The sequence below is a fragment of the Solea senegalensis genome, linkage group LG12, assembly GCF_019176455.1.
Source record: "Solea senegalensis isolate Sse05_10M linkage group LG12, IFAPA_SoseM_1, whole genome shotgun sequence".
NCBI lineage: Eukaryota > Metazoa > Chordata > Actinopteri > Pleuronectiformes > Soleidae > Solea > Solea senegalensis.
The window spans coordinates 21,445,686-21,471,227 of record NC_058032.1 but is presented as its reverse complement, the minus strand read 5'-3'; the positions used below and the strand labels follow the sequence as shown (position 1 = coordinate 21,471,227).

The following is a 25,542-nucleotide window of genomic DNA, read 5'->3' as shown; positions in this document are numbered from 1 at the left end:
CATGAATTATTCCACAAACTTGATTTGTGCTCGACTGTTCGGCAACAAAACTCGCTAAGGTTTCATAAACACATACGCCCAAATCCCAAACCACTCTCTGTCCCTCCAACTCAGTCGCAGCTTTAATTTAAAGGCGTTACATCAGAAATAAAAGTAAACTAGAACAAGACTTGCAGTGCAGTATAATCAGAGTAATTAACTTGTTTATACTATGACGCGTTGGAGCTCTCCTTTGCTGCTTAACACAATATATAATTACAGAATATGGACAAGTGGGTTTTTATAATCGAACGCTATCCTTTCTGAGTTTGTACGAGATTGTAAAGTCAGTGTGAGGTTAACAAATGTGAGCGTTTGATTTGAAATACTTGTGTTTGTACCTTTTTTTTCCCTCCATTATCCTGTTGCACTTCCTGCTGGGATCATTGTAAGCTGTTTAAGGGATACAGTCCACATCCACACCACACGACTTGCTTGCAAACAGAGGTTGGGGGGCTAAGGGGGTTTAAAATTGGGCCACAATGTGAAAAATCCTCACTCCCAACCTCCCTTCATCATCTTCCTGTCAGCTTCCTGTAAGGGGAGGAGCCCTGACATCTATAAAGAGCGTCAGTACACCTGTGTCAGCCTTTTTTTTTCTCTGAGAACAAAGAGTCTGCACGGCTGACCTCAGTGCAGCAGCAGTCATCCCTCTGCAGAGAGTGAGCTGTGTATGTGATATGTAAAGCGGCTGAAACGGTCAGAATAAATGTTCTTGCGCCGGAACTCATGCCGATCAAGCTTATTAAGAAAAAATCCAGAAACCAGAATTAATCAAGCAAATATGCGAAACATTACTTGACTAGTGTGGACAGACAAAGTGAAAACAGCTGTAAATGTAAGTCAACTAGGTAATAATCAGCATTTGCTTTAACTTACAGATTTCTGCACTAGTGTATGTCAATGCTTCACCGTTACTGCTTCATGCAAAAAGAAAATGCATATTTTTAGGTTTGCTTCTGCAGAGCTGTGCGAGGGACTGAGACTTTGACAGCATAAGAGTGCATAAATAAAGTAGAAACTGGTTTTCTGGTGTGGTTTTTATGCAGGCTTATGTGAAGAGTGAGAGAAAGTCTTCACATTTATCAGGTCTTATATAACATTTGAAGCTGAATCGGACTCCATATTCTGCCTCAGGTTGGTGGGAGGGGACAAACATTCACACTCTTTAAATCTACAAGTGAAGTCCAGAGGTGCTGCAGCTAAAACAGGGATCCTACAGAGATGTAACCTCTAGAGGAAAGAAAAAGGCGGTAAGTTGTCAAAAAAGAGAGTACATTATGAGAGGGAGGATGTGGGGGTGAGGAGAGCGAACCAAGCTGAAGTGATGCCAAAAGAAACACTGTGAGCTGGTGAGGAGGAGCAGGGAGTAGATACATCAACCGAAGGGCGGAGCTGATGGCCCGGGGGCCAGCTGGTCTCCACCACGCAGAGCAAACTCCCACAGACTTCCCATCACCCCCTGCAGCGCAGGATGGAAGTCTGCAGCAATGCCCCTCACCCATTATTTTCCTTTATTTCAGCATCAATCCTCTCTTCTCTGTCACTCTGTCCAACAAAAGCATTCATTTGGAAAGAGACAAAACTGTGAGCTCGATAATCCACACCAGACAATTTGAAATAAATTAGCTGCACTGTCCTTGTGATGCGTCACAGCAAAGAGTACAGATATTGAAGGATACTGAACATGAGCAGCCCCCTAGACATACTTACTTAAAACAGCATTGCCCTTTTAAATGAACTGTGTGTAAGGAAGCTATTGTGTTAAGCCACAAAATGATATGACACCAGAGACTATTGGTGTTAAATTGAAATGCTGGCTCCACTGATGACAACACAGCCAGTTTATCCACAAACAGCCTGAAAATTACAACATGGAAAAGTGGTATTGAGTAGCTCTGCGTAGATTTGTTACGGCAGTATAGGATCCTCAAATTACCTGGCAACCGCAAGTCTCCAGAGTCTCCGAAATGTTAAACTATAAACAGAAATATGAACAAATGTCCGTTACATTCAAACACAGTGATGATCAGCTCCAGACCCTCTCTGTGTTCATTATAGTTCTAGCACTACTCGACCCTACTCGGTTTGGTATCAGTCATGTCGTTTTCCATTACTGTAGCTCCCCCTCAACGTGGGCGGAGTCATCATAGCGGTTGTTTTTGGTGTAAATTAATGATTAAAATCAAAAATTCCTGCATTGCAAACAGGAAGTCATTAGTTATGTTAAGACAGTTGGAGGAAACAGTTATATTGTGCTAGTAAAGCTGGTCACTGAGCAATTTGATGAGATAAAAACGAAAACCAAACAGAGGCGGAATTATCACTGATCACACACCACACGCTTTAAACTGACGACGTTAACAAAACCACTGTGGATTATGAAATAATCATTAGGACATAAAAGTGAGGTGTGCACAGGCAACACGGAGAGTGACAGAGATGTAAGAGGTGAAGTTAATATGCAGGGTTTCGTTTCTACAGAGAGCAGAGGGCCTCAGCTGTGGAGAGAAAATGAGAACGAGCTTTAGCTTATTAAAGCATCTCAGAGGACCATGTGTTAGATTGTCAGATTAACCAGTCCTTCGACTTTGACTTTCTCTCCTTCAGTGTTTACACACACACACACACTCACAGATTCACAAAGTCCATGAAAAATCTGTATGTCTCATCTGTATTGACGAAGCATCAGAAGCAGAAAGGAAATTGATCTATGAGGCGATTATCAGCAAATTAGTCAATGGAAAATTAGCTTAGAAATATGCTGCCAGACACGGGAAAGACAAGAAATCATTGCTAGACATCGAGTGCTTCTCTGTTTGTGTGTCGTATTCTGATAACCTCTAGTAAGCTATTAACTGCTGTAAAATATTGATCATAAACCTGCAGAATATACCCTTAATGATACTTTATTCGGACAGATTTAACTCCCCACATCATATTCCAGCAGGAAAGTGATGCATTTTTTAGTCGCACTCGTTGTATTTCAGGTTGTAATCCATAAAGAGCCAAAGTCTTGGTGTTGTCTTGGGTCTGTTCCACTTGCTTACGCAGCACAATCTCTCACTGCAGGTCTTTTTCTATAGAGAGGTGACATGTTTTTTTCAGTCCTGCCAAAAACCAAGGCAGCAACTTTTATGGTTGATTATTCAGCCAGTTATGTTTCCATAACCTATAGTAGTGTGGGATTTTACTACTAAGTAATCATCTTCACATTTAAAAACCGAAACTATGTTTTACATCAATTATTAAGGTAACGGATACAAATTCTGTGGAAATTGACGAGGTGACTAATTGTTGCAGTTAAGCTTTGTTGTACGAATGCTTGCTAAACTGTCTAAACTGCCATCTGAATATCAAGAATTACTGTCAAGAGTGTGGGCAAAGTAATATAAAAGAGTGGGAGCCAACAGCAGTGCTACAGTGGCAATAAACAAAATACTTTATAATGAAACTTACTTAAACTACAAATGGACTTCAAAAGCAGGAGAAGGCAGGGTGAAATAACTCAGTCCAAAACACAAAAATCAAAAGCACAGGGAAAGTGACCATGAAAACACAGGGAGACAAACCTAATGGCGTGTTTCCACCAGCTCAACTCGCTTCCGGCACGGCACGGCACAGTTGCTTTCCCACTAGCATAGTACCTGGTACTTTTTTTAGTACGATCTCTGGCGAAGTTCCAAGCAAGCTGAGGCGATACTATGCGTGACGTCTAAGGAAGAAGCGTCCGGCACGAGAATCAAGCCGAACAATGCAGAACTGTAGATCAGTTATAAACACTTAACAATCTTAAAAATGTGGGTTAATCTCCAACAGTTACCAGGGAAATGTCTAAAATCTCAATATTTAACAGTGTCTGGTGTACTTAGTGATGACTCTGCCCACATTTTGTAGTGGAAAACCAACCTAAACCATGTGAGGCGAGGTGAGCTGGGACCATAGGCGGAAAATGGGGCTTAAGACAGGATGCAAGGTGCAAAAAGCCAAATAACTACAAACTAAAACAGTAAGTCACACCCAACAAGACATGCAAACGCAGAACACACAGAAGAACAACCATACAACCATAGAAATAAAGATTTAAGAATCAAACTGATGAGTATGAAAAGGTATATATGTTACAGGACGTAAACTAGAGCTGCCTTATCTTTGTTGAGTTGGTGGAGTCTGTACTGGAAATATTAATTTTACAACAATATCTTTTTCTTTATTTTTCTTTTACATTTACACCATCTGATCCAGGCTAACAGAATGAACTGCACCAGCGGCTATTGAGCCAGAAAATATAATTATCATTGCTGGATTGTTTTGTAATTTAGATTTAGATCATGGCGATGGGGGGAAAATCAGATAGATTACTTTATTTCCTACAGGGAAATTTGTTTGCAGCAATCACAGGGGGATTTCACACACACACGGGTTTATGTAGCTAACCTTTCAAGGACTTGCACTGACTTCATTTAATTTGTCATTTAATTTGTACAGCCTAATCTTAACCCTATACCCAGTAAATGTCTAAATAAATTCAATGTTTAACCCTAAACTTAACCAGCTTAGGTTCCAGCTCCACTAGGTTTTGGTCTCCAGGAGCACTGCTGGTTCTATTATACCAAACCATAACATCAAGAGAAGTGTCAGCTGGGCCTGACTTAATAGCTTGTAGAATAAAGGACATGTTTAATCTACGTCTTTGTGAATAGAATCATTTTAAATGTGAAAGTGAGGGGATGTCTGTAATCCCTACATTGATCCTTGCCTCATTTATGACTCTGCCTGCATACATGGTACATTCCATACTTGGTGATGTAAATCCCAGTAGTTTACTGGCAGTTGTTACTGTTTTTCTATAATAAGGTGAGTTTCCATCAGCCTGTTTTTCATGCAATTTTTGGATTTGTGCATAATAAAAAAACTGTGTTTGATTAGGAGCAGTGGATATAACTGAATTTTCTGTATTCTGATTCAAATTTTCAACACATTTGAATGGAAACCAGGCTACAGACTCTTCTTGAGCTTCAGTAAAAGACATAAATATACATTTTCTTTTACTTTTTCTAAAAATGTTGTGCTCAGTCTCTTATTGTTTGACTGCCCCAAAGTGCCCGATTTATCTCTCTCAGTGCAGGTTTCTCAGGGAAAGACAAACAGAAATCTCCCTCTTCTTCTATCTGCAGCCTGTCGCCCGTGTCTGTCTCCACAAATACAACTAAACGGTAAATGGCCTGCAATTATCTTGCACTTTTCTTGGCTTTATGGCCACTCAAAGCATTTTACACGTTGAGTCACCTTCACCCAAAACCCACACACGCAGCCTGGAGGAGCCAGGAATCAAACCGCCAACTTAGTGATTAGTGAAGGACACATTTGCCCGTCCTAAGCTGCAGCCACCTTGGTGATAAGCCGTCAGTGAATCTCTGTGGTGTGCATTTTTGACCAATGGGGATTGCCTTACTCGGGGGCACTGCAGCCCTCAGCCTTTCCTGGGACTGAACCAGGTTACAAGTCCAATTCCTTTCCTTCAAATACATATTGGGAACAGGTATATGACGATATATCCTAATCGACAAGAACACACACATACACCTTCTGTGACTTCCCTCCCACATGTAAAAACATAAAAGCACCACCCCACACTCTGCGGTTGCTAATCATAGCACAAAGGGAGGCTCCAGTCAGCAGGCTTTCCCATTGATCAGCTATAGAAAGCAGCAGGCAGCAATGACAGTCAGCTTTGTTAGAACAGGAAGAAGTTAGAGCTCAATAGCAGGTAGAGGATAGAAGTCAAGCACATCAACAAAGCTCTGTCTGCGTGTGTGTGTTAGCGCTGACAGCAGCTCCTGATGACGGCCTGTTGTGGCACGTCGCCGCTGAAAAGACTTTCATGTCAAAGAAAAAAAAAATATCCATCAAACAGATAAAAATATCCTCAAACAGATGAAAAGCAGAAGGAAGGGTCTGTCTGTCTGTCTGACGCTCGACTGCAAACTAAGGCTCTTCATTGAGTCCAGATAAAAGGTGAGTCTGTGTCATAAAAGCTTCACTTTGCTGTCAGGGAGAACACAAACACAGTCGTGGAATAAATGTAAACACAGGTGTTGTACAGTACGTCGCAGCACCTGTGACAGATTTGTCTCGGGGTACAACAACAACAGAGCGACTCCTAACACACATAAACCTCAGCTCTTCTACTAAAATGTGATTATTAATACACAGCAAGTCACATGTAAGGCACGTCAAATCAGCAAAGCTGTACTAAAAGAATAGGAAGCAGCCGAATCGATCACGGCAAAGTCACAAAGTCTTCAAACGCTTCATAGAAGCTTTTTCCTCATAGACTTTATTTTGCAACCAGCAGAGCTACCCTCACTGGCTGCTTGGTCGTTCTCGATTCAGCAGTCTGCAGGCAGAGCAGGCCGTTTGTAAAGAAGTGCAGCATCAAGCGATCTGTCACACGCGTCCCAGGCTGCAGGTCAGTCACACTAACCAGGAGTGCCACACACAACTGCAGCAGCCACAGAGTAAAAGACGGTTTTGAGAGATATGAGAAGTTTGCACAAACTCATTTGTCATGGGGTTTTTTTTACAATACAGAACAATTTCTCCAAACTCGCTCTGTCGCTCTTATCCTCTCCCTCTCATTCTCTCTGATGTATTCACGGGGTCAGCTCACATCTGAAACCACCGTGACAAACCTGCTTTCATCACACATCAATCCACTTCGCTCTTAAAACAACAACATTTTCATGAAAGCTGTTGGTGCTGTGTGTGTGTGTGTCTCTTTTCTGAGCATAAACACTGACCCTGTCAGGACCAGTAGTCCTCATGCAGATCAAAAGCTGCTACTAATGAGGCAGAACCCTATTTCGGGGGAACCATGGTTAAGTTTAGAGCTAAGATTTAAACTGTGGTTAGGTTGGCTCTGGTATACTTCCGCTCACATGGTCGCATATGCTTGTGCATTAGGGTCCTGTAGTATCTGACTTCACCATCGGGTGGCGGTACAAGTCTGAACCCAGCGAATAGGACGCATTCCTACCAAAGAAGAAGAGAGCGATGCTACAGCTTCAAGCGGCTCATCAGCTGAAAGGTCTGCTGGGAAGGGGATTTTATTAAGTGTCCATTTCATTATAATATTCAGATTGAACATGCACATGCATTTTAAGTTCTGTTAGAGAGGGGGGTGGGGTCCAAATTCTTTGAGCACTTAAAATATACTTCAAAGTAACGCAATAGTTACTTTCCCTAGTAACTAGTTACTTTTATAATTTGTCACTCGGTAACTAATTCAGTTCAGACTAAAATCCCCTTGTCAAATCTGAACACATCTTTTTTGATTAATCCAGGCTCAGAGACTAAACTAAAATTACAACAGAAAATGCACTTTCTGTTTTTGTGTAACAGGATGTTTGGGTATTTTTCGAGGACTGAGATGAGTCAAATATCGACACGCAGAGCAAAAATTAATAAAACATTATGCAGTTTAATCAATGGTGAGTATAATCAATAGCTGCAGTGTAAGCATGAGTAACTGAAGAAGAGTGTGTATTTGCATCAGTATGCCTCGCCAGCATCGTCCTCGACAAGATAAAGAAGCATTTTGTCGCTGGGATTTAGCTTTTCTTTAGAAGATCTCTTTTTCTGCTCTGCTCTGTTCAGCGTTTTGTTTTCCTGAGTCTCTGTGTCAATACAGTCGTGTTTGAAAGAGCTGTGTTTTTGGAAATGTCACATTTGTCAATTTTGTCAGCAAAAGAAAAAAAACAAAACAAAGACCATTGAGCCTCAAAGAAAGAAAACTCCCTTCTTTTTCCCCACACAGATCACAGGGGCACGCAGTGAAGACTGTTAATATTTTCAGCTCCTCCACACAAATACAACAATAACACGACGCTTTCTTATTCTTCTGTGTGTCACAGATGAATGCTTGGCTAACCAGGCGCGGGGCGACGCCAGCTTTTCAGCTAGGTTTGTGTCTTTGCTTCATTGGGTACAACACAGCAAAGGAAGACAGGAAGACCGTGTGCAGTGTGACTCTTAACACGGCACGCACCGAAGAAGAAGCTCAGATCATCTTGTTCCCGGTGTTGAACATGGACCGTGAACAAAACCAAAAATACAGACTGAATAAAGAAGCACGATGTGTGCGTGTGTGTGTTTTTATATGATTTACTGTATATTTTACCAGTGGGGACGTGTTTAATCAGCAATTAGGAACATAAGGCCTGAGTGAACATGCTTATATCTTCTTCTTCTTCTCCTGCCAGCGAGGCCCCATTTCTGACGACGCCCATTCATCTTCCGACGTTATAACAGCCATTAGCATAAATGTTTGTATCGATCCTTACTTTTTAAAACTTGAGACAGCTGCTCAGTATCACTTTCATCATTGGATCGTCCAAATGATTGATGTGAAGAGAGATTTAAGTAAAGTCAAATAACAGCCACCGTAACAGTATTGCTGAACATTAGCCTCTTAATTGTTTTGTTTCTTCCTCCCATTGGTTTTGTTTGTTCACACCACATCTACGAGGTCACAACTCATTCACGTAAACACATTAGTCCTATAAAAATCGAGCTAGTCTTAGTTAGACTAATATACCTGGATAATGCGATTCATAATCCAATTACGCCTGCATGTATACGCTTAGTTGGACTGGAGTTGGACCAAAATGTCTTCCCCAGTCTTTGATCCGGGCGTAGAAGGAGACGACGTATAAACTGCAGCACTGTTGGTGGAAATCATACGCAGACCACACAGCAACCACAAGAGCCATGATGGATTGGATTTATATCACGATTCACACGTACAGCAGGTACAGACAGAACCATAGACCATAACCAGAGAGATACAGTCAGGCGTACACGGCCAATAAATCAGTTTTCTCCTCTGCATGTAGATTCAGACTCGCAGCGGTGCTGCACAAAGAATTACTGAAGGAGAAGACGAGACAACAGAAAACTCGCTCATCTGTTGGTTAATGCAGGACAACTTCCTCCACATAAGAGCAAAACATGGAGCTGCATCAAATCCTATTGTTTATGTGAACATACGACACATATACGCTGCAACAATGGACTCAGACACCAGACACACCACTTCCTGCATTTGGTTCACTTGAAGTGAACCCGTCGCATGTCGGACTTTCCAAGCAAACGGACTAGGATTCGATTTAGATGAGCTGGTGTGAATGCACCCTTAGTCAGACTAAGGCCTTAGCTAGATTAAACTGTAAATGTACTGGCAGTAGAAATGGTGTTAATCGCCTTTTAAAGAGGCCTCACTTGGGTTTAAAATAATCCCAGGTATACTCACTAATGTCAGTGTGAAAGGGGCTTTGTTACAATCTGCAGTCTCGCCATTAGAAGCCACTGATTTTTACACACTTGACCTTTAAAGGCAAAACACATCAAGAAAGGGAATAACATAGGTCGAAATACCAACCACTTTACGTGTGTTTAAATGTAGGTGTGAGGACACACTGTTTTCAGCACCATTATGGTTCTCGCTGGTAGCACTGGAGTGGGGGGCAGGATGCACAGGAGGGTCCTCAGAGTAATGAGCAGCAGCGGGCTGAGTGCCTACTTACTTATTACGAAGAGGTGCAGCGGCAAAGTGAATTACAACTCTTCAGCAACACCTTGGGACGAGGCGAGGCGCTCTAAAAACGACATGACATCATCACGCCACAGCAGCTTTACACGCGGGAGTGAGATCACTGCAGAGATACTCGGAAAAAATGGGTCAAGTAAAAAAATGAAAGTAAACATAAATCAAATGATTGATGGGGATCCATCTAATTAGCTGATCAATATGAGATTGAAGACGGGCCGGACGGGCCGCGAGTGGTCTTGTCTGAGAGCATGTGTGCTGACCACACTCTCCATTTAATCTGGACTGATGAGATGAGCACAGCGGCCAAGGACCCATGTCCTCTATTGACAGCTGGGAATTGATGGCGGCTTCGAAACAACAACGTGGAGCTCGGCGTCGAGGCCCAGAAGACTGTATTTGCCACATCTGCGTTCATCAAATCAAACGATAATGTGAGTCATTACATTCTGTCACGGGCAGCTTTGAACATCTGGGGGAACCATTTTAAAGAGTGGAGCCGTCGTCTCCATAAACACGTGACTCAGGATTTACGTTGTTTTGTATCACTACTGGTGTGTTTCTGGACTTCAAACATGACCTTTGCTTAAAAACTCACACCTCTAAAGGAACTTTTTAAGGAGAAGCCTCTTCATTCTCCGCAACTACAACTCTGCTTTGAATAAAAAAAGAGTTGCGTGTTGACTAAATGAAATAAAAAGTAGTATTGTCATGGTATGAGTAGGATTCTTTATTGCTATTATTTCACTCACACCATGAATCTGATGATTATTTGCATCATTTTCACAATCTCGAGATTCAAAGTATAGGGAGAGTCTAAATAAAGAGTCTGAGATGAGAAACTAAATTGCTCAACAAATCCAATCGCAAACAGGAAAAGAAAAGATGCGACGAGAGGAAATGGGAAAGGAAATTGCTCTTTTAAAAGCTTGATTAAAGTCTGTGTATCTGAATCCAGTTATCGAGTCCTCTTTATTGAAAAGTGCACATTCTTAAATATTCAGTTTCATTACTTGTGCAGTGAATAATGTATTTTCCTCAAATGCTGAATTGCTTTGTAATTTAATCAATTTAATGAACATTTTTGATTTGTGAGCAAAACCAAAAATCTATTTTCTTTTTATTGTGCAATTGTTGTTAAATTGAATTTGTCAGAGAAGAAAAAACTGACACCAACGCCACTCAACTATCTGATGTCAATAATACACAAGATTCCAAACAGATGCTGAATATCAGTGGGATTTTGAAGCGATTCATCGTGTCATTAGGAGTTCCACTGAGCCTGTGAATATGAACGTACACAGAGGAGGTTCATACTGGAGCGGAGGAGCTGAGAATCTCTTTGAAAGCAGAGAACAACGACTGATTTAGACTTTGAAGTCGAGTCACGAGTGAAGACAAAAGCATTTTAAGATAAAAAGTGCCTCCGTATCCCTGACAACAATCACATCTGTATTCACTTCAGTTTAATACAAAAGGAAAGAAAGCCATTTTACGACGACAAAGCAACACTTTCGCTTCCCGGATTCCTTGTCTTAATGATCACACCGTGGATACACTGCAGCTAAGGTGTGTGAGCTTTAACTTTTGTTAAAATGCAAAAGCTCAAAGTCCTCTTTATGATTAGGTTTGGGTTTTATTCTCATATTAAACAGGAACATTTCAACAGCTCTTCTGTTACAGGCTTTTCCCGCGTGACGTTGAGGTAATATGTTTTTTAAAAGGATAAGATCAGTTGCCAGGATACAACCTGAGGTTAACAAGCCAGATAATTCACAACATTCCCTCGCTGAATGATGAAACAATCAAACCAAACATCTCACCTCTTTCTCTTCAAACTACAGCGCTCTATATTCCTCACAAAGACCACTCAGGGTGGAAAAAAAGAAAAAAATTTGTTTTTTAAACACTGTTTACAAGGTTTTCCTTTTGACAGCTAGATTAGTTATGACAAGGCAAACGGTTTCCTCTAAAATAATTTCCTGTGAAAGGTAAAGTAGCACTTAGAGGGAAACTGTTGATCTGTGGCCACTTTGTCTTTTGCATTCGCCTCATTTTCTAGTCTCAGCACGACACACAAACAGGCTCGATGGCTGAAGTCGGATCCTGTGTTTGGAGTCAAACTTCAACGCAGCAATGCCGATAAATCAAGAAGCGATGCACCTTCAGTTCTGTGCGGCTGTAACGTTTATCTGATAGCCGGAAGGGCGACAGCGCAACAAACACACGACACTATCTTTGTCAGTCTGCGTTGTTGGAGTGGTGCTTTGAGATTGTGCACAAAATCAGCATCTCTCTCTTTTGTTTCACACAACTAGGAGAGCGGGGGAGGAACAGAGTTATTTTCTTGTGCTAGAGAAGAAAAGAAAAAGATGTATTTTATGCCTCATTCCCTCTGGTCAGAAAACCAGTTTAATCCTGGGTTTAAACCAGTGGTGATTACTCTAACAGTGTAAGGGAAGCTCAACTAAGTCAAATATGTACTGTGTTGTATTTACAATTCAATACTAAACTTGCATTAGAACGCGATTAGAACGTGTCCCTACATCATTCAGAATCAGCAGTTTATGACGGATCGTCTTTGCGTGATTTTCGTATTCCCGTAGCAGCCTCCGTATTAAAAGCTCAGCTCCAACTGTTCTCTTTGGGATGACACAGAACAGTTTTTTTTTCACTGCTCGACGTTGATTGGACATATGAGACATCACTTCCATGGAAGCTCAGCTTCTCTGGGAGTCAACAGAGCAGTGGGCGGGCACGGACGCTGGGCTTCTGCATGATGATTGGAGGAACCGTCTGAAAGTCGTAACCAGTATTTGATCAACAGCGTTGCAGAAACAAACACGACAGCGGAGCCTTTTCTGCCTCAGTCCTGTGTGGATTTTGAGAGGGAAGTCTGTAGTCTAACGAATAGCTGGACTTTGTGTGTTATTTGCTCAGCAATATAGTCCATTTTCGTTTGTACATGTACACTGCCAATAAAAACATTATTAAAGCGTTTCAGTTTTACATAATTATGTGTGTATGTATATTATTATTTCCTTGTTCTAGTTGTTTGTTTGAGGAATTTATATATAAATACCTGGGCCTGAAATGACCATCACTGTTCTGGGTTCTGACCAAACTTGTGCTAGAACAGAATCAGTTCAAAATCAGCCGTTTATCACAACAACAGATCGTCCTACTTGATTTTCATATTCCCGTAGCAGCCTTTTTTCCTCGACGGTGATTGTACAAATGTGACAAAAACAAATCACTTCCATGGAACTCAGGCGACAACCTGACAACTTGGAACGTGTCGAATTAGCATTGGTGGGAACGCAAGACCTCATCTGCTTAATTTGTGGCAGTGATGCAAAGTCAGCAGTTTCCTGCAGCTGTGCTATGACGACCTTGCCAAACTAAGGAGAGTAGAGCCGAGTCGTGCTAGAACTGTGCAATGCACAAAGGAAAAGCACCATTAATCAAACTGTTTTCAGCAAACAATACCCTTTTTTTTGTTACTTATTTTTTAGTGCCCCTTAAAATTGTTCACTCAGACAAAATAGTAACGACTAATATCATCACTGAGCTCCTTTATGGCGACTGGTGAATCGTGACGTCTTATTTCACACCCGAGTGACGAGGGACAGGGCAACAGACTAATGGTAAATGTGTTAATCAACTTTTTTATGGGTTCACCCATTAGATTTTAGTGTGAAAGAAGCTTTTCAAAGGGAAAGATATTAAGTATTAAAATCTAATGTGAATTTGAAAATATGGATTTACGTGGTTTGTTGGAACTTTGGTCAGTGCTGAGATTAATTCATGGAGATATGAGGTGGACAGAACTGATTATTGGTTTTGGTAAACCAGCGATTAATCTGGCCAAGGGGGGGCAGAGTAGAGGCCAGGCCTGGAGCATTTCACAGCCCCACAGTCTGCACTCTTACAGCCCTGCATCGTCTCATGCCGCCCTAATTAAACGACAGGAAGTGACTGCGGCTGACTGCTCGTCTGCCGGGCTAAAGAGTTACAGCCGGGGTGCGGGATGATTACAAGCCTCGGGTTGGGTGCAAAAAAAAGAGCAATATATTTGTAGGATTAGTCTCCGTTGGCCAAGCAAGCGCATGTACAAGTGAGATATTATGCTATCAAACACACACTACTGAACACTGAAGCTGTGAGAATGTTGAAAAGTGGAAAATCAGGACGCGGGGACACAGAACACCGGACACACACAGTGCTGGGATGTTGTGTGTGTGTGTGTGTGAGATGATGAATTCCCACAATGCCAGTCATCACACAGACATCCTTAATGACGCCCCACAGAGACCACACACACCACCTCCTACAGGGTTCACACACACAAATACACACATGTGCACACACACGCGCACGCGTGCATAGAAATTGAGGATTTGCTGTCATGCTCTTCATTAGCTGTGGTCACCAATGTGGCAGGAAGCTTAATATAAAGGCTTTGAGATTCAATGTTAAATGCAGTGACTTTTAATGACAGGAAACACTGAACATATACATGTATGTATATATACACACGTGTGTGTGTGTATATATATATACATACATACATACACACACACGTGTATATATACACACGTGTATATATATATATATATATACATACACACATATATACATATATATGATGACACACACACACACACACACACACACACACACACACACACACACACACACACACACACACACACACACACACGATGATGATGTGACGTTATTTGTATGCTGCGTCCTTCATCAGAAAATCAAGCAATACTAACAGACCTGACTGAGGGAGCATTCATGTGTATACAGCAGCAGAACAGGGGGCGGGGCGGGGACAAGAGGCGTCATTCCCTTCAAACTGCTGAACAGCCAGGTGTTTTGAGCAGTGGATTTCACTTCTGAGATCATTCGTGGACGCTTCTTTGTGTTTCTGTTTGCAGCGGCCTCATTTTTACGAACACAATGTTGCCTTTAAAAATCCCTTGAATCACTTCAAATGTCACTGGGCAAAACAGACAGACTCATCTAGAGCTCAGATCTGACAATAGTGGGAACAGATTTGTTTACAAGTTACACATTATAGGAGGAGTTTTTGCAGTCGCTGTGAGTTCACGGGACTTCATTTTGACCCCATGGACACAACCAGGTAGTGTGTACACGCAGATATAACAGCTACTCTGAGTAACAGTATTTGCGTGCTTAAAGAATCAGAAATATTTTCCCCTAATGACAGGGACACTGGCTCATATATAACCAAATGTGGACACACTGCACCAGAGCATCTGTAACATATTCATCATTATGGCCTCCTTTCTTCTTCTACACATTTGGTCCACCATGATAAGGATGTGTGTCACAGAGTCTCGCAGTCTTTTATGTACAGTCGCACTCATTAGATCGAATCAAAGCAGAGCCACAGCCAACATCCCGCCACATTAAACTCATTTTAGTGACTCAAACCTAGTTCATAGCACTTCATAGAGAGAGGGACACACTTGTCTGATCAAATCAACTTCCAAGCGCTTTCTGCAATTATCAGCTTACATTTGAGATCATGTCGTAAACCGCGACACCAACATCTCACAGGAGCGGACTAATGTCTTTTTTCTAGTCCATTTATTTCACACAGAAATCCTGATTGTTGATTCTGTGAAGACGTTGAACTCGCTTTGCTGCCGAGCTCTTCAGCGTAACGAGTGTCTTCAACTGTGATTGCTTTTGGGCAAATCACTTCCCCAACCACAGTTTCTAGATTATTCTCAGGCAAAGTCCTCATCGCCATAGATCATTAACTAGTTAAGTCTAAAAATGTGAAACAGCCTTTTTAAGTGTTGGTGAGATTTATAGTGGCAGGAAGGTCCGCGGCCTCGCTGAAGATAAAAAGCTTTGTATTAATATACGATTAAGGTGAGACTGTGGAAGAGTTCAGTTTCCTGTTTTATTGGTCATTATGTGATCGTTTGAGGGCCAAAGCGTTTCAATAAAATGTCCTTCATGTCAGATGAAGAACGGATCATTCAACAATGTTTATTTTTTTCTTTAGAGAGGAACCGTCTATGCAGTCGCTTGTCCTCTTTGTTTCCAACGTAGAATGCCATCCTAGTCTTTTCAGTTTGAAAAGTGAAGCCCCGGAAGCAGTTAGCTGGCGCGGCATAATAATGTTTCCATTTAGGCAAGAAAATATGATTATGAGTGGACACCAGTGTGATTGACAGATAGTATGGTCTAATAGAACCATGTTTACGAACTATCTGGTTCCAAAACTGACATGTCGATGGTCAAATTGTGAACCTTGAGGCTTCACAACGTGAATTTGTGATACACTCTATGGTGACATTGTGTCTAAGAGGTTGTGTGTTTGTTTTACTGGTTACTATTTCCAATTTAGTTTGGGTTATTGTGCTACAAAACACGATACTACACACCAGATGCGGAAAATATGGACAGCTGAGGGGTTTTCCTGAGTCTGTCTGTCTGTCTGAGCACAAAGACGCAACAAGAGACAACAGAAGGTAAGATGTAACACTACAGCCTGAAACAAGTCTGTCAAATCAGCCTGAAGCACTGATCAACAATGCATGTTGACCTTTGCTCTGGTCAGTCGCTGTAATGATACACTCCCACACCCACACACACACACAGATGGCACAGATGCCACAGACCTCCCCTCACCCCTGCATCTCTGCCTCTATAATTAATGGGCCACTCCTGCTCCGGGTCTGTGGCAGCAAGTCAAGGAAGTGTGCATTCATAAATATTTACGGAAACAACCATGAAAGTTTCACGTGTAGGACGATACAGCGTCTCTATGAGATTCCTCCAAACATGGTCTACTGTACAGGCGGGACCACACAGAGGAAGGCTTTTAGAATATGCTTCAGCCTTACTCTTGTCCGAAATGAGTCAGAACCCCAATCTCCAAAGAACTGCTAAGGTTTAGGGCTAAGATTTGAATTGTGGTTATGGTTAAGATCCGGCATTATGGTTTAGGTTGGCGGTAAATCTGTGTTTCGGTCTGTCCACGTGAATGGAAATCAATGTATGTTCTTAAAATGGTACGTACGAGGATCTATTTGGGTGTGACCTTTTCTGTCATAAACACCGACCTTGTTAGGACCAGTAGGCCACGTGGAGACCGAAACCTGGTCCTTGTAAAAAGAGAATCGCATTTTTGAGGAACTGCTTAGGGAGTTAGATTAAGGGTAGAGTTTAGGGTGGATTACTGCTACAGCTTTGCTTTGCTTTGGTTGTCTAAATTAATCAATACTGTGTCCTAACAAGAATAGGGTTTTTTAAGTAGGCAGTGAGGACACATTTTGGTTCAAATCTATCATTGTGAGAAGATTTTTTATCAGCCTCTCACAATTTAAGAGCACGTTTTAAGGGTCTTTTAAGGGTCCTTTAAAGACTCTATAGGTTAGGATAAGGGACAGTCATGTAGGGGGGTAAGAGACTTGGGGATACATTGTGCTTATCGATGTCCTCACAAGTGGAGAGAGACAAGTGCACTTGCATTTGTTCCCTTTAAGGACCTTGCCTGATAAACACTGACCTTGTCAGGACCAGTAGTCCTCATGGAGACCAAAACCTGGTCCTAACGAGACACAACCTCATATCTGAGGTACTGGTGAAGATATGAAGTGTTGCTTCGTTTAAGGTTAGCAAACCTGCGTCTGCTCGTGAGTGAGTGTGTGTGTGTGTGTGCGTGCACGTGCGGTATCACTGATTACAGGCTCTGCATCATCCTCACCTCAGTTAGTTCTGCTCAGTAAAACTTTGTAAAACATGTATTTAGTCAACAGCTTATGAGATCATTGCGGTTAAGAGACAAATATGAACATGTAATAAACACAAACACACAGATATATATAATGAATCCCTTATAAGTTGCTGTCTCAGTGGTTGATCATCAGTTCTCACCAGAGACTTAGATTCTGTCAAATGTGTAATATTTATAATTATAATAACATTAATAACGATAATAAACGGTTGTACTCACAGAGAAACCAGCCCAAAAGGGACAGGAGTGTCGGACTCTGGGTGATGTGGTGAGAGCCAGAGCCGCGAAGCTGACGGCCAGTATGAGGCTGCCCAGGACCATCTGAGAGACCCCCAGAGCCAGCATGATCCTCGTCCGGGTCCGGTACTCCCTGAGCCGGGACAGGCTGCGGGACAGCGACGCGGGACTCAGAGACCCGGGGCCGCTCATGCCGCCGCTGCCGCCGCCGCGGGGCAGTGCGTTCAGCGGCATTCTTGTTACTGCAGGATCCGAACAACCGTGTGAACCACAGATACAACTGCACCAGAGGATGAGGAGGAGGAAGAGGAGGAGGAGGAGGAGGGGGGCAGTAACATCCAACAGCAGCCCGCCTCAGCCTGTGGTGCACCGGTGAGCAGAGAGAGAGAGACGGTCAGTGTCCGAGGTCGAAGATGCTTCAGTTGTAGAGACGCGCTGCTGCTGCAGGCGGAGGATGAACACAGAGAAGGTCTTCACCACAACACACGCACACACCAACACAGCAGGAGCTGCTGGAAACCAAATCAACCACACGAGGAGGAGGAGGAGGAGGAGGAGGAGGAGGAGGAGGTTTATCTCGGGGGCAAAGAGCCCATTTCTCGAAAGCCAAAACACGAGAGGGCAAAAAGCAGAAGCGCATCATCCCGCTGCTGTCAGCCAGCGCGCGCCATCGTCACGCTGTCATGAAGCGCTGCCGAGCGACTATTGTCCTCACGAGCGAGTCATCTGTCCATTCTTTTGTTGATTAATCGATTAGTTGTTTGGTCCGCAAATCAGTTTTTTTTTTTTTTGTCCCAAAAACAAACGAAAAAGTCAGTTTAGCTTTCACAGAAAAAAACAACCAACGTATTCACATTGAAGCAGCTGAAATCACAGAAATCCACTCACACTGATTATTAAAACAACCAGTGATGAATATTCATTTAGAAGTCGATTGTTGGAGGATGATTCATTGATGGATTGTTGTAGCTCCTCGGCTCCTCTGCAGGATCTCCAACTCCTCCGCGCACAGGAGAGGAGGAGACTCCGCTTCTGTGAAGAGATGGAAACAAGCAATAAAAACGTCCACGCAGAGTGTTGCGGGTGGGTTTTGGTGTGTGGATCCGGAATGTCCGCAGTTTGAATGAGCAGCGCTCCTCTCTCCCTCTCTCTCCCCCCGTGTGTGTGTGTGTGTGTGTGTGCAGCAGATGCACACTGCGCATTAGAGCTGTGCCACTCTGAGCGTCTACATGGCGACGAGCAGCAGCAGCACGCAGCGTGTTTTACTACGACAGTGAGAGAGGGGGGGGAGGTGTGGGCTCTTCACTCATCAGACAACGCGTGATGGCTGCTGCTGCTGCTGCTGCTGATGCAGTGGTGGAGGAAAACGTGGCAGGAACACATCCAGCATGCACCAACACAATCCTTTCACACACACACGTTTGCAAAGCATTCACAGTGAGAACACCCATAGACATAATAGATTCTCTAGTCCCTTACCTGTGCCTAACCTTAACCATTACCCGAACCTAAACCTACTTCTAATCCTAACTGATGGTGTCAGAATGTGAGGACCAGCCAAAATGTCCTCACAAAGATACCCATACAAGAACACACACACACAGGTTTGTGCAGATATCCCTTCAAGGACTCTCATTGACTTCCAATAATTGAACAACCTAACCATTACTATAACCAGTTAATGCCTAACTCTAACCTTAACCTAACCAAAAATAAATCCTAGCACTAAATTTAAACCAGTTCCTCAGAATGAGGTTCTGCCTCTCACACACACACACACACACACACACACACACACACACACACACACACACACACACACACACACACACACACACACACACACACACACACACACACACACACACACACACACACACACACACACACACACACACACACACACACACACACACACACACACACACACACACACACACACACTGGTCTGAGGACACTCAGACATGATGGAAACGTATTCCCCTTACCAGTCTGTAAATGCCTCACCCTAACCCTTAACCTAACCCTAACTTAAACCCAATTCTAACCTTAACCCTAAAACCACGTCTTAAACCTCAAAAAGACATTTTGAGGGGTGACCGAATGTGAGGACCAGCCAAAATGTCCTCACTTTTCCATAAATGTCCTCACTCCCTATGGTTTATAGGATTTTTGGTCACACATGTTATACAAAATTTGATATTAAAAGATAAAGACCATCCATGAACCACTGATATCAGTACATGATAAAGGGCTGTGATCCATCCATAATAATAATAATAATAATAACACGTTACATATACAGACATTGCTGTACATTTACTTACATATTCTTGAGTTTACAGCTAATTTAATATTACTTTAATTTGATTACTCACTCGTGCATATTTAGTTAATTCAGTATCTTAAACGTTAAGGCAGCTGGATACTGGAGTTTACATGTACACCACTTCTGTACATCATGTACCTGTGTGTATATATATGTATGTATATATATATATATATACATATATATATATATACACATACATACATACACACACACACACACACACACACACACACACATATATATACACAGTATATATACACACACACACATATATACAGACTCATTAATGTTAATATTACATGACTTTAGATTAACGTCAGACGCTGGTTTGTCATTGAACGCATCATCTGTGTGATGACGATGCAGATTTAAGGGAGAGGGACTTAAACGCAACGCACCTGATGAAAAAGACTGAAATGGCCAACGGTGTTTGTTTTTTTTTACTTGTAACCGATAAAATAAATCAATAATCTTACTTTCTTGTCCTGACACGACCGCTGACGATAACCCTCACCCTGAAAAGCATCTTTAACTGTGAAAACATCTCACACGGCAGCCATTTTGACAAATCACAGCGTGGGAATGCACAGGTGTAAATAATCAAATTAATTATGGCTGAGTTTGTTTGTTTTTTGGCTAAATGGAACATTTAAATCTTAGCTTTACGTACACGTGTGGCGTTTAATCTCATTAAAAACGTTTACACAGAGGAAACAAAACGTTCAGTTACCTAATATTATAGGAGCCACGTTGAAGTCTCGTTGAAGTTCAAATCGAAGCTGGAGGGAGTTTAGCGCCGCTGACCTTGTACTGCACTCATTCAAGACTCAACTGCGCCATCTGGTGGTGGTGCCTGAGCCATGCAACTACAATGGCCGCTAATTAAATAACATTTACAGGCACGAACACGCCTTCATTTTCTATCACCATGTGACGTTCACACTAAAGTAACTGTTAATGACATAATAAGAATAATTAGTTATTAATGTTATGTTTTAAATGTGTAGTGTAGTTTGTAGGTTTTGTAGTGTTGGTGAAACCAAACAGGCAATTTGATTGGTTCAGGTAAACGCAATGAAATTTCCTTTCATAAAGAGTCATTTTTAATTATAAAAAATAAAATAAAAGTAATTTAATACCAGAAAGACAAATATAATAAGTTGTGATGAAGGGGAAATGTCAGAAAGCAGCGAATCTCAGCAACACGTTGTTATTAAAGCTAAAAACAAACTTCCTGTAAGACACAAACTTTACTTTAAAAATGATTTTATTTATTAATACAGTGGTATACTTAAAATTGTGTTGTAGAGGAGAAAAAAAAATGTCAGCCACACGTGAAGAGCTAATATCCAATGAAAGCAGTGTTATATCTAAAAAAAGAAAAAGGTACTGGTGGTGTGCCATACATTATATATTGTCTATTAGTACAAAAATACATTTAAGGGCACACAATACAGCATCCAGTAATGACAACTCAGTGAGAGGAACACACCCTTTTTTAAAAAAGAACATGTTTTAAATGTCATTCAGCCCAAGTACTTTTTCCTGATCCTTAAATAGCCATAAAAAGACTTGTGTATTGTAACATAAGGGTGAATATGTTTGTAGAAAATGAGTCGTGTGTTTATTGTTAGGTTCTAAGTTCCAAGGCTCGAGGGTTTTTATCCAGAATACAAAGACAAAACCGAGTTCACTCTCTCGTCCACTTTTTTAAAACATGTTTTTCTCTCAGTTTTATACAAAAAAGAAAGACATACAAAAAAGTTCCATTTACAAACAAAAAAGAAACAAGGCAATATGCTAGATTTATTTACAAACACATCTTTTCTGGTTTTTTTTTTCTTAGAAGTAATGCATAGCAGATAAAAGAAGAGCAAACCTTTGTTATCGACCGTTATTGTGAGCGAAACCCAAGTTCATTTATACAGTGGGTTTACGTTAAAATGAAATGGCAAAACAACATACCATTATTCATATCATAACTTATTTATTTCCTTTGATGAAAAGTGAATAATCTGCAGATAAGGCATCACTGCTTATTTGTGTGTCAGAGTGCACAGAAGATAAAAAAAGAGAGAGAGAGGAGTAGATGTGAGGAGGGAAGTGAGGAGACTACTAGACCTGAGTAAAGAACATGCATAGATCTCCCTCAGGCTGCAAGGAGAGATGAGGGAAGAAAAGAAAGCTACAAGTTCTCACTGTAGGAAGAAGGAAGAACAAAGGAAGGAAGAGCGTCTCTAAAAAAGTGTGCTGCTTGACTTCATATCCAGCTCATGCTTTTTTTTTGCCATTTTCCTTCGACAGAAACCTGCAAATGTCACCGCCTCTCGCTCTCAAAAAATCCCCCTCGATGTAGGAAAAAACACACAAACATGTCGAGCTACGTGCTTCTTCTCAGTCACCTCAACTGTAAAAACAAGATGTTGACTGAATTCATGAGTACAATTTTATTAAATCTTCTCTATACTACTATATATACTGTATGCATATATAGCATAAATATGTGTGAAGCATGTTAGGCATCGAAAGCCAACCATCCACCTATATTTATGTAAAAAAAAAGAAAGAAATATGACATGAAACATCACCTTTATAATAAATGTCACGCCTCAGCGACGGTGGAACATGCATCAATGGTTTCACATCAAAACTTCATATTGGGGAAAAAATGGATAAGAACAGCGTGTAGTGATCATCGGAGTCTCTCGCCTTCATCTGTGGCTGCAGTAAACAGCACTGACTGGATCTTCTTCATGCGTTCATCAGTGTGTGTGTGTGTGTCTTCATTTTATCCACCAGGGGCTCCACATTCTCGAACGCCACTCGTCGCATCGCCCCGTCTTTAAAAGTGGTCGATGAGCACGGAGACGCAGTTGGCGCCCACCAGGTAGTTGGGGTCACCGGGAAGAGACTTGTTCTGCCAGCTTTTAGGGTCACCTGAGGACAGAGCGAGATCAGGAGAGGGCAAAGGCTTTTTTTTAATTCTAGAAAATTCAAGCTGTAAGGCATTTTAAAAACACACGTATCTTGTTAAAAACAAACAGCTTGATCCTATCTTTTGTCTACAAGCCACGCTAAGCGATGTTGCAAGCCTGTGGCCGACATCCAAGCAAAATAAACCCGTACGAGCCGTGTCATTCTTTTATTGAATGCCCTCAGTCTCTTGTTGACTGCAAATTGCACCTCGGTGACTCTGGGGTCTCGGCGTAATCGCAATTATAAACACACACGTCTGTGCCAAGAGCAAAGTTCCACTACTAAATCAGAGTAAGTAGAGTTTGCAGCGTTGGCAGACGTCCACTGATGGAGCTGACAGACTTTATACGTGACAGCGCAAACACGGCGCTCTCATAGAGACGCACTGCCAATCTTTAAACGGTCACTGCTGCGATAGAGAGAGCCGTGCAATCATGTTCAGTTCCGATCATGCTGGAGGAAAGAGGAGGGAAAAGTCAGAGACACCTTCCTCCATCCCATATTCTGAAGATCAATGTGCCGCCGTCATGTTTTCGGTCAATCTGCACGAACTGCTGCCAAGAATAAACTGATATTTACACCTATCGTGAATCGTTTTTCTGATGCCCAATCAGCCGACCGACCAGCTCCACCCTGACCGGACTGTACCACTTGCAACAAATGCACACAGCTGATCTCGCACGGCACGGCAACACAGCGCTGCATGAGCACCTGGACAGGAACCATGTTGGAGCCATGGGTGAAGGAGAGTCACGGTCAATTTATCCGATTAATAATTGATTAACCGGAGAAAAATGATCGACCGATTAACCGATTATCAAAATAATAGTTAATTGCAGCTCTACAAATGACACAATGAAATTAACATATTTTTCTTCTGCCTTTGCATACCTATGTTTAAGACATATTTACTTGATAACACACACACACACACACACACAGTGAGCATGAATATGAACTCTCATTACCCTCTTGAGCCGAGAGATTGCTGATAAAAATAGATCACACAACATCCATTGAGTGAGAATGGTTTTGCTGCTCAACAGCATTAGTCTAAGCATCTAAATTATTACTATATTTTATGTGTTAATGATCTCGATATTTGACGGAATCTCTGGTTTCTTCAAATTGGCAGCAGAAATCAGCGGAAAACTGTGCTAAATATTGACACTGACTATTTAATTGCTAATAACAAAACTCCACAGAGAACCTTTAAAAAAATGACTGATCGGAGATAATATTGATCAACGTCCTTGCAGTTTCGTGTTGTTTTTAAATCAAACTCTAAACAGTTTTTCAGAAGAGATCTAAATAAACATATTGATGCACAGACAAACCACAGTCGACACAGAAAGAGAGGCAAAAAAGAGAAGCGGGGAATGAAAAGTGAAAAGCCACAGGAGAAAGCGGGAGGCTGAAGAGTGGCCTTGTTTTACAATAAGAGGATTACCCGAGCTGCCTGATAATCCTCCTACAATTCAGCAGGACAACAGAGGGAGAGCGCGGCCGTCTCATTCAGCCCCGCAAGTCACATCCTCAAAATGAGGCTAATTAACAGCTAATCCTGACCGCTGCCAAAAAATTACAGCACCGCTGGTTGTGAAGACGGGGCATGAGAAGGATGGTATTAAGAGAAATTCATTACCTTCCGCAGTTTTCTTCTCTCGTTACAGAAGTTGAACTTTTACAGCCTCAGGTTTTCTCCTTAAATATTACTTTTCTTAATTACCTTATAGATTCAACAGTGACCTCCATGAACTGGTTCATCTTTAGTTTTACTTTCCATTAAGGTGATTTGTGCAGCCCTCACACTATCTTTCATTTCTGCCCTGAATACAGTGCTGCATTTAATGGGAAATCCTCTTCTTTGTGGCTTTATATGTTTAAGAACTGCTTCCAATATTAATATCAGGAATAAAAAACTAATTTCTTTGGTTCTTTGGGGGGTTAGAATTTAACATTGTCAATGCTCATTTCTTGCATTTACACACTTTCAGCTTCACTGTCTGTCCCTGAACCAATTTAAAATCAGCAAAAATAAGAGCACCTGTCATGGAAAAAAAAGAAAAAAAAAAAGCTTGTTCTCTCACCACCAGAGGGCTACCTTTAAATTGGGTTTAAAACTTTGGGATTAAATTCAGACCGCTTCACTTTGCCGTGGTGAAAACTTTGAATTTCTTGGAGGATAATGACAGCTGCTACTGAGTATGGCAGCGTCCCACTTTCCAGACGGTCTGTATAAGCTGTTCTCCAGGTCAGGATTTGGGCGGCCATGTGAGAAAATCACTCTGAACAGAAACGGCATGCACTACACACAAGCTACCTGATGAGATGAAGCGACTGTGCGGCCAAGCGTCTGCTGCACGCGTGGGTGTTAAATGAAATGAAAAGACGTGAAGGTGACGCAGAGGTGAAAACCAAGCATATAAAATGAAGAAACACCACATTAACAAAACCTGTGACACAGCAAATGAGAGATAATGTGCGTGAGTTTAACGACAAACATGACGAAAATGAACCCAAAGCCAAAAAGTATGAAAAAATGATTTTTGTTTTTTT

At 41.8% G+C, this 25,542-nt stretch overlaps 2 protein-coding genes across 12 annotated transcripts in view; both read right to left on the bottom strand.

Moving 5' to 3' along the window:
* fam189a1 (family with sequence similarity 189 member A1) overlaps window positions 1–18,203 on the bottom strand; it is an 87,096-nt gene extending 68,893 nt beyond the window's left edge. For both annotated transcript variants that reach the window (XM_044040417.1, XM_044040418.1), the window contains exon 1: window positions 17,658–18,203. In XM_044040417.1, the coding sequence (XP_043896352.1) occupies window positions 17,658–17,909 (252 nt within the window). In that variant the 5' untranslated portion in view covers window positions 17,910–18,203. The remainder of the gene's footprint in view (window positions 1–17,657) is intronic.
* Window positions 18,204–21,256: 3,053 nt separating this feature from the next.
* The window catches only part of tjp1a (tight junction protein 1a), an 82,060-nt gene continuing 77,774 nt past the window's right edge, over window positions 21,257–25,542 (bottom strand). For all 10 annotated transcript variants that reach the window (XM_044040409.1, XM_044040410.1, XM_044040408.1 and 7 more), the window contains one exon: window positions 21,257–22,944. In XM_044040409.1, coding sequence (XP_043896344.1) covers window positions 22,850–22,944 — 95 coding nt within the window. In that variant the 3' untranslated portion in view covers window positions 21,257–22,849. The remainder of the gene's footprint in view (window positions 22,945–25,542) is intronic.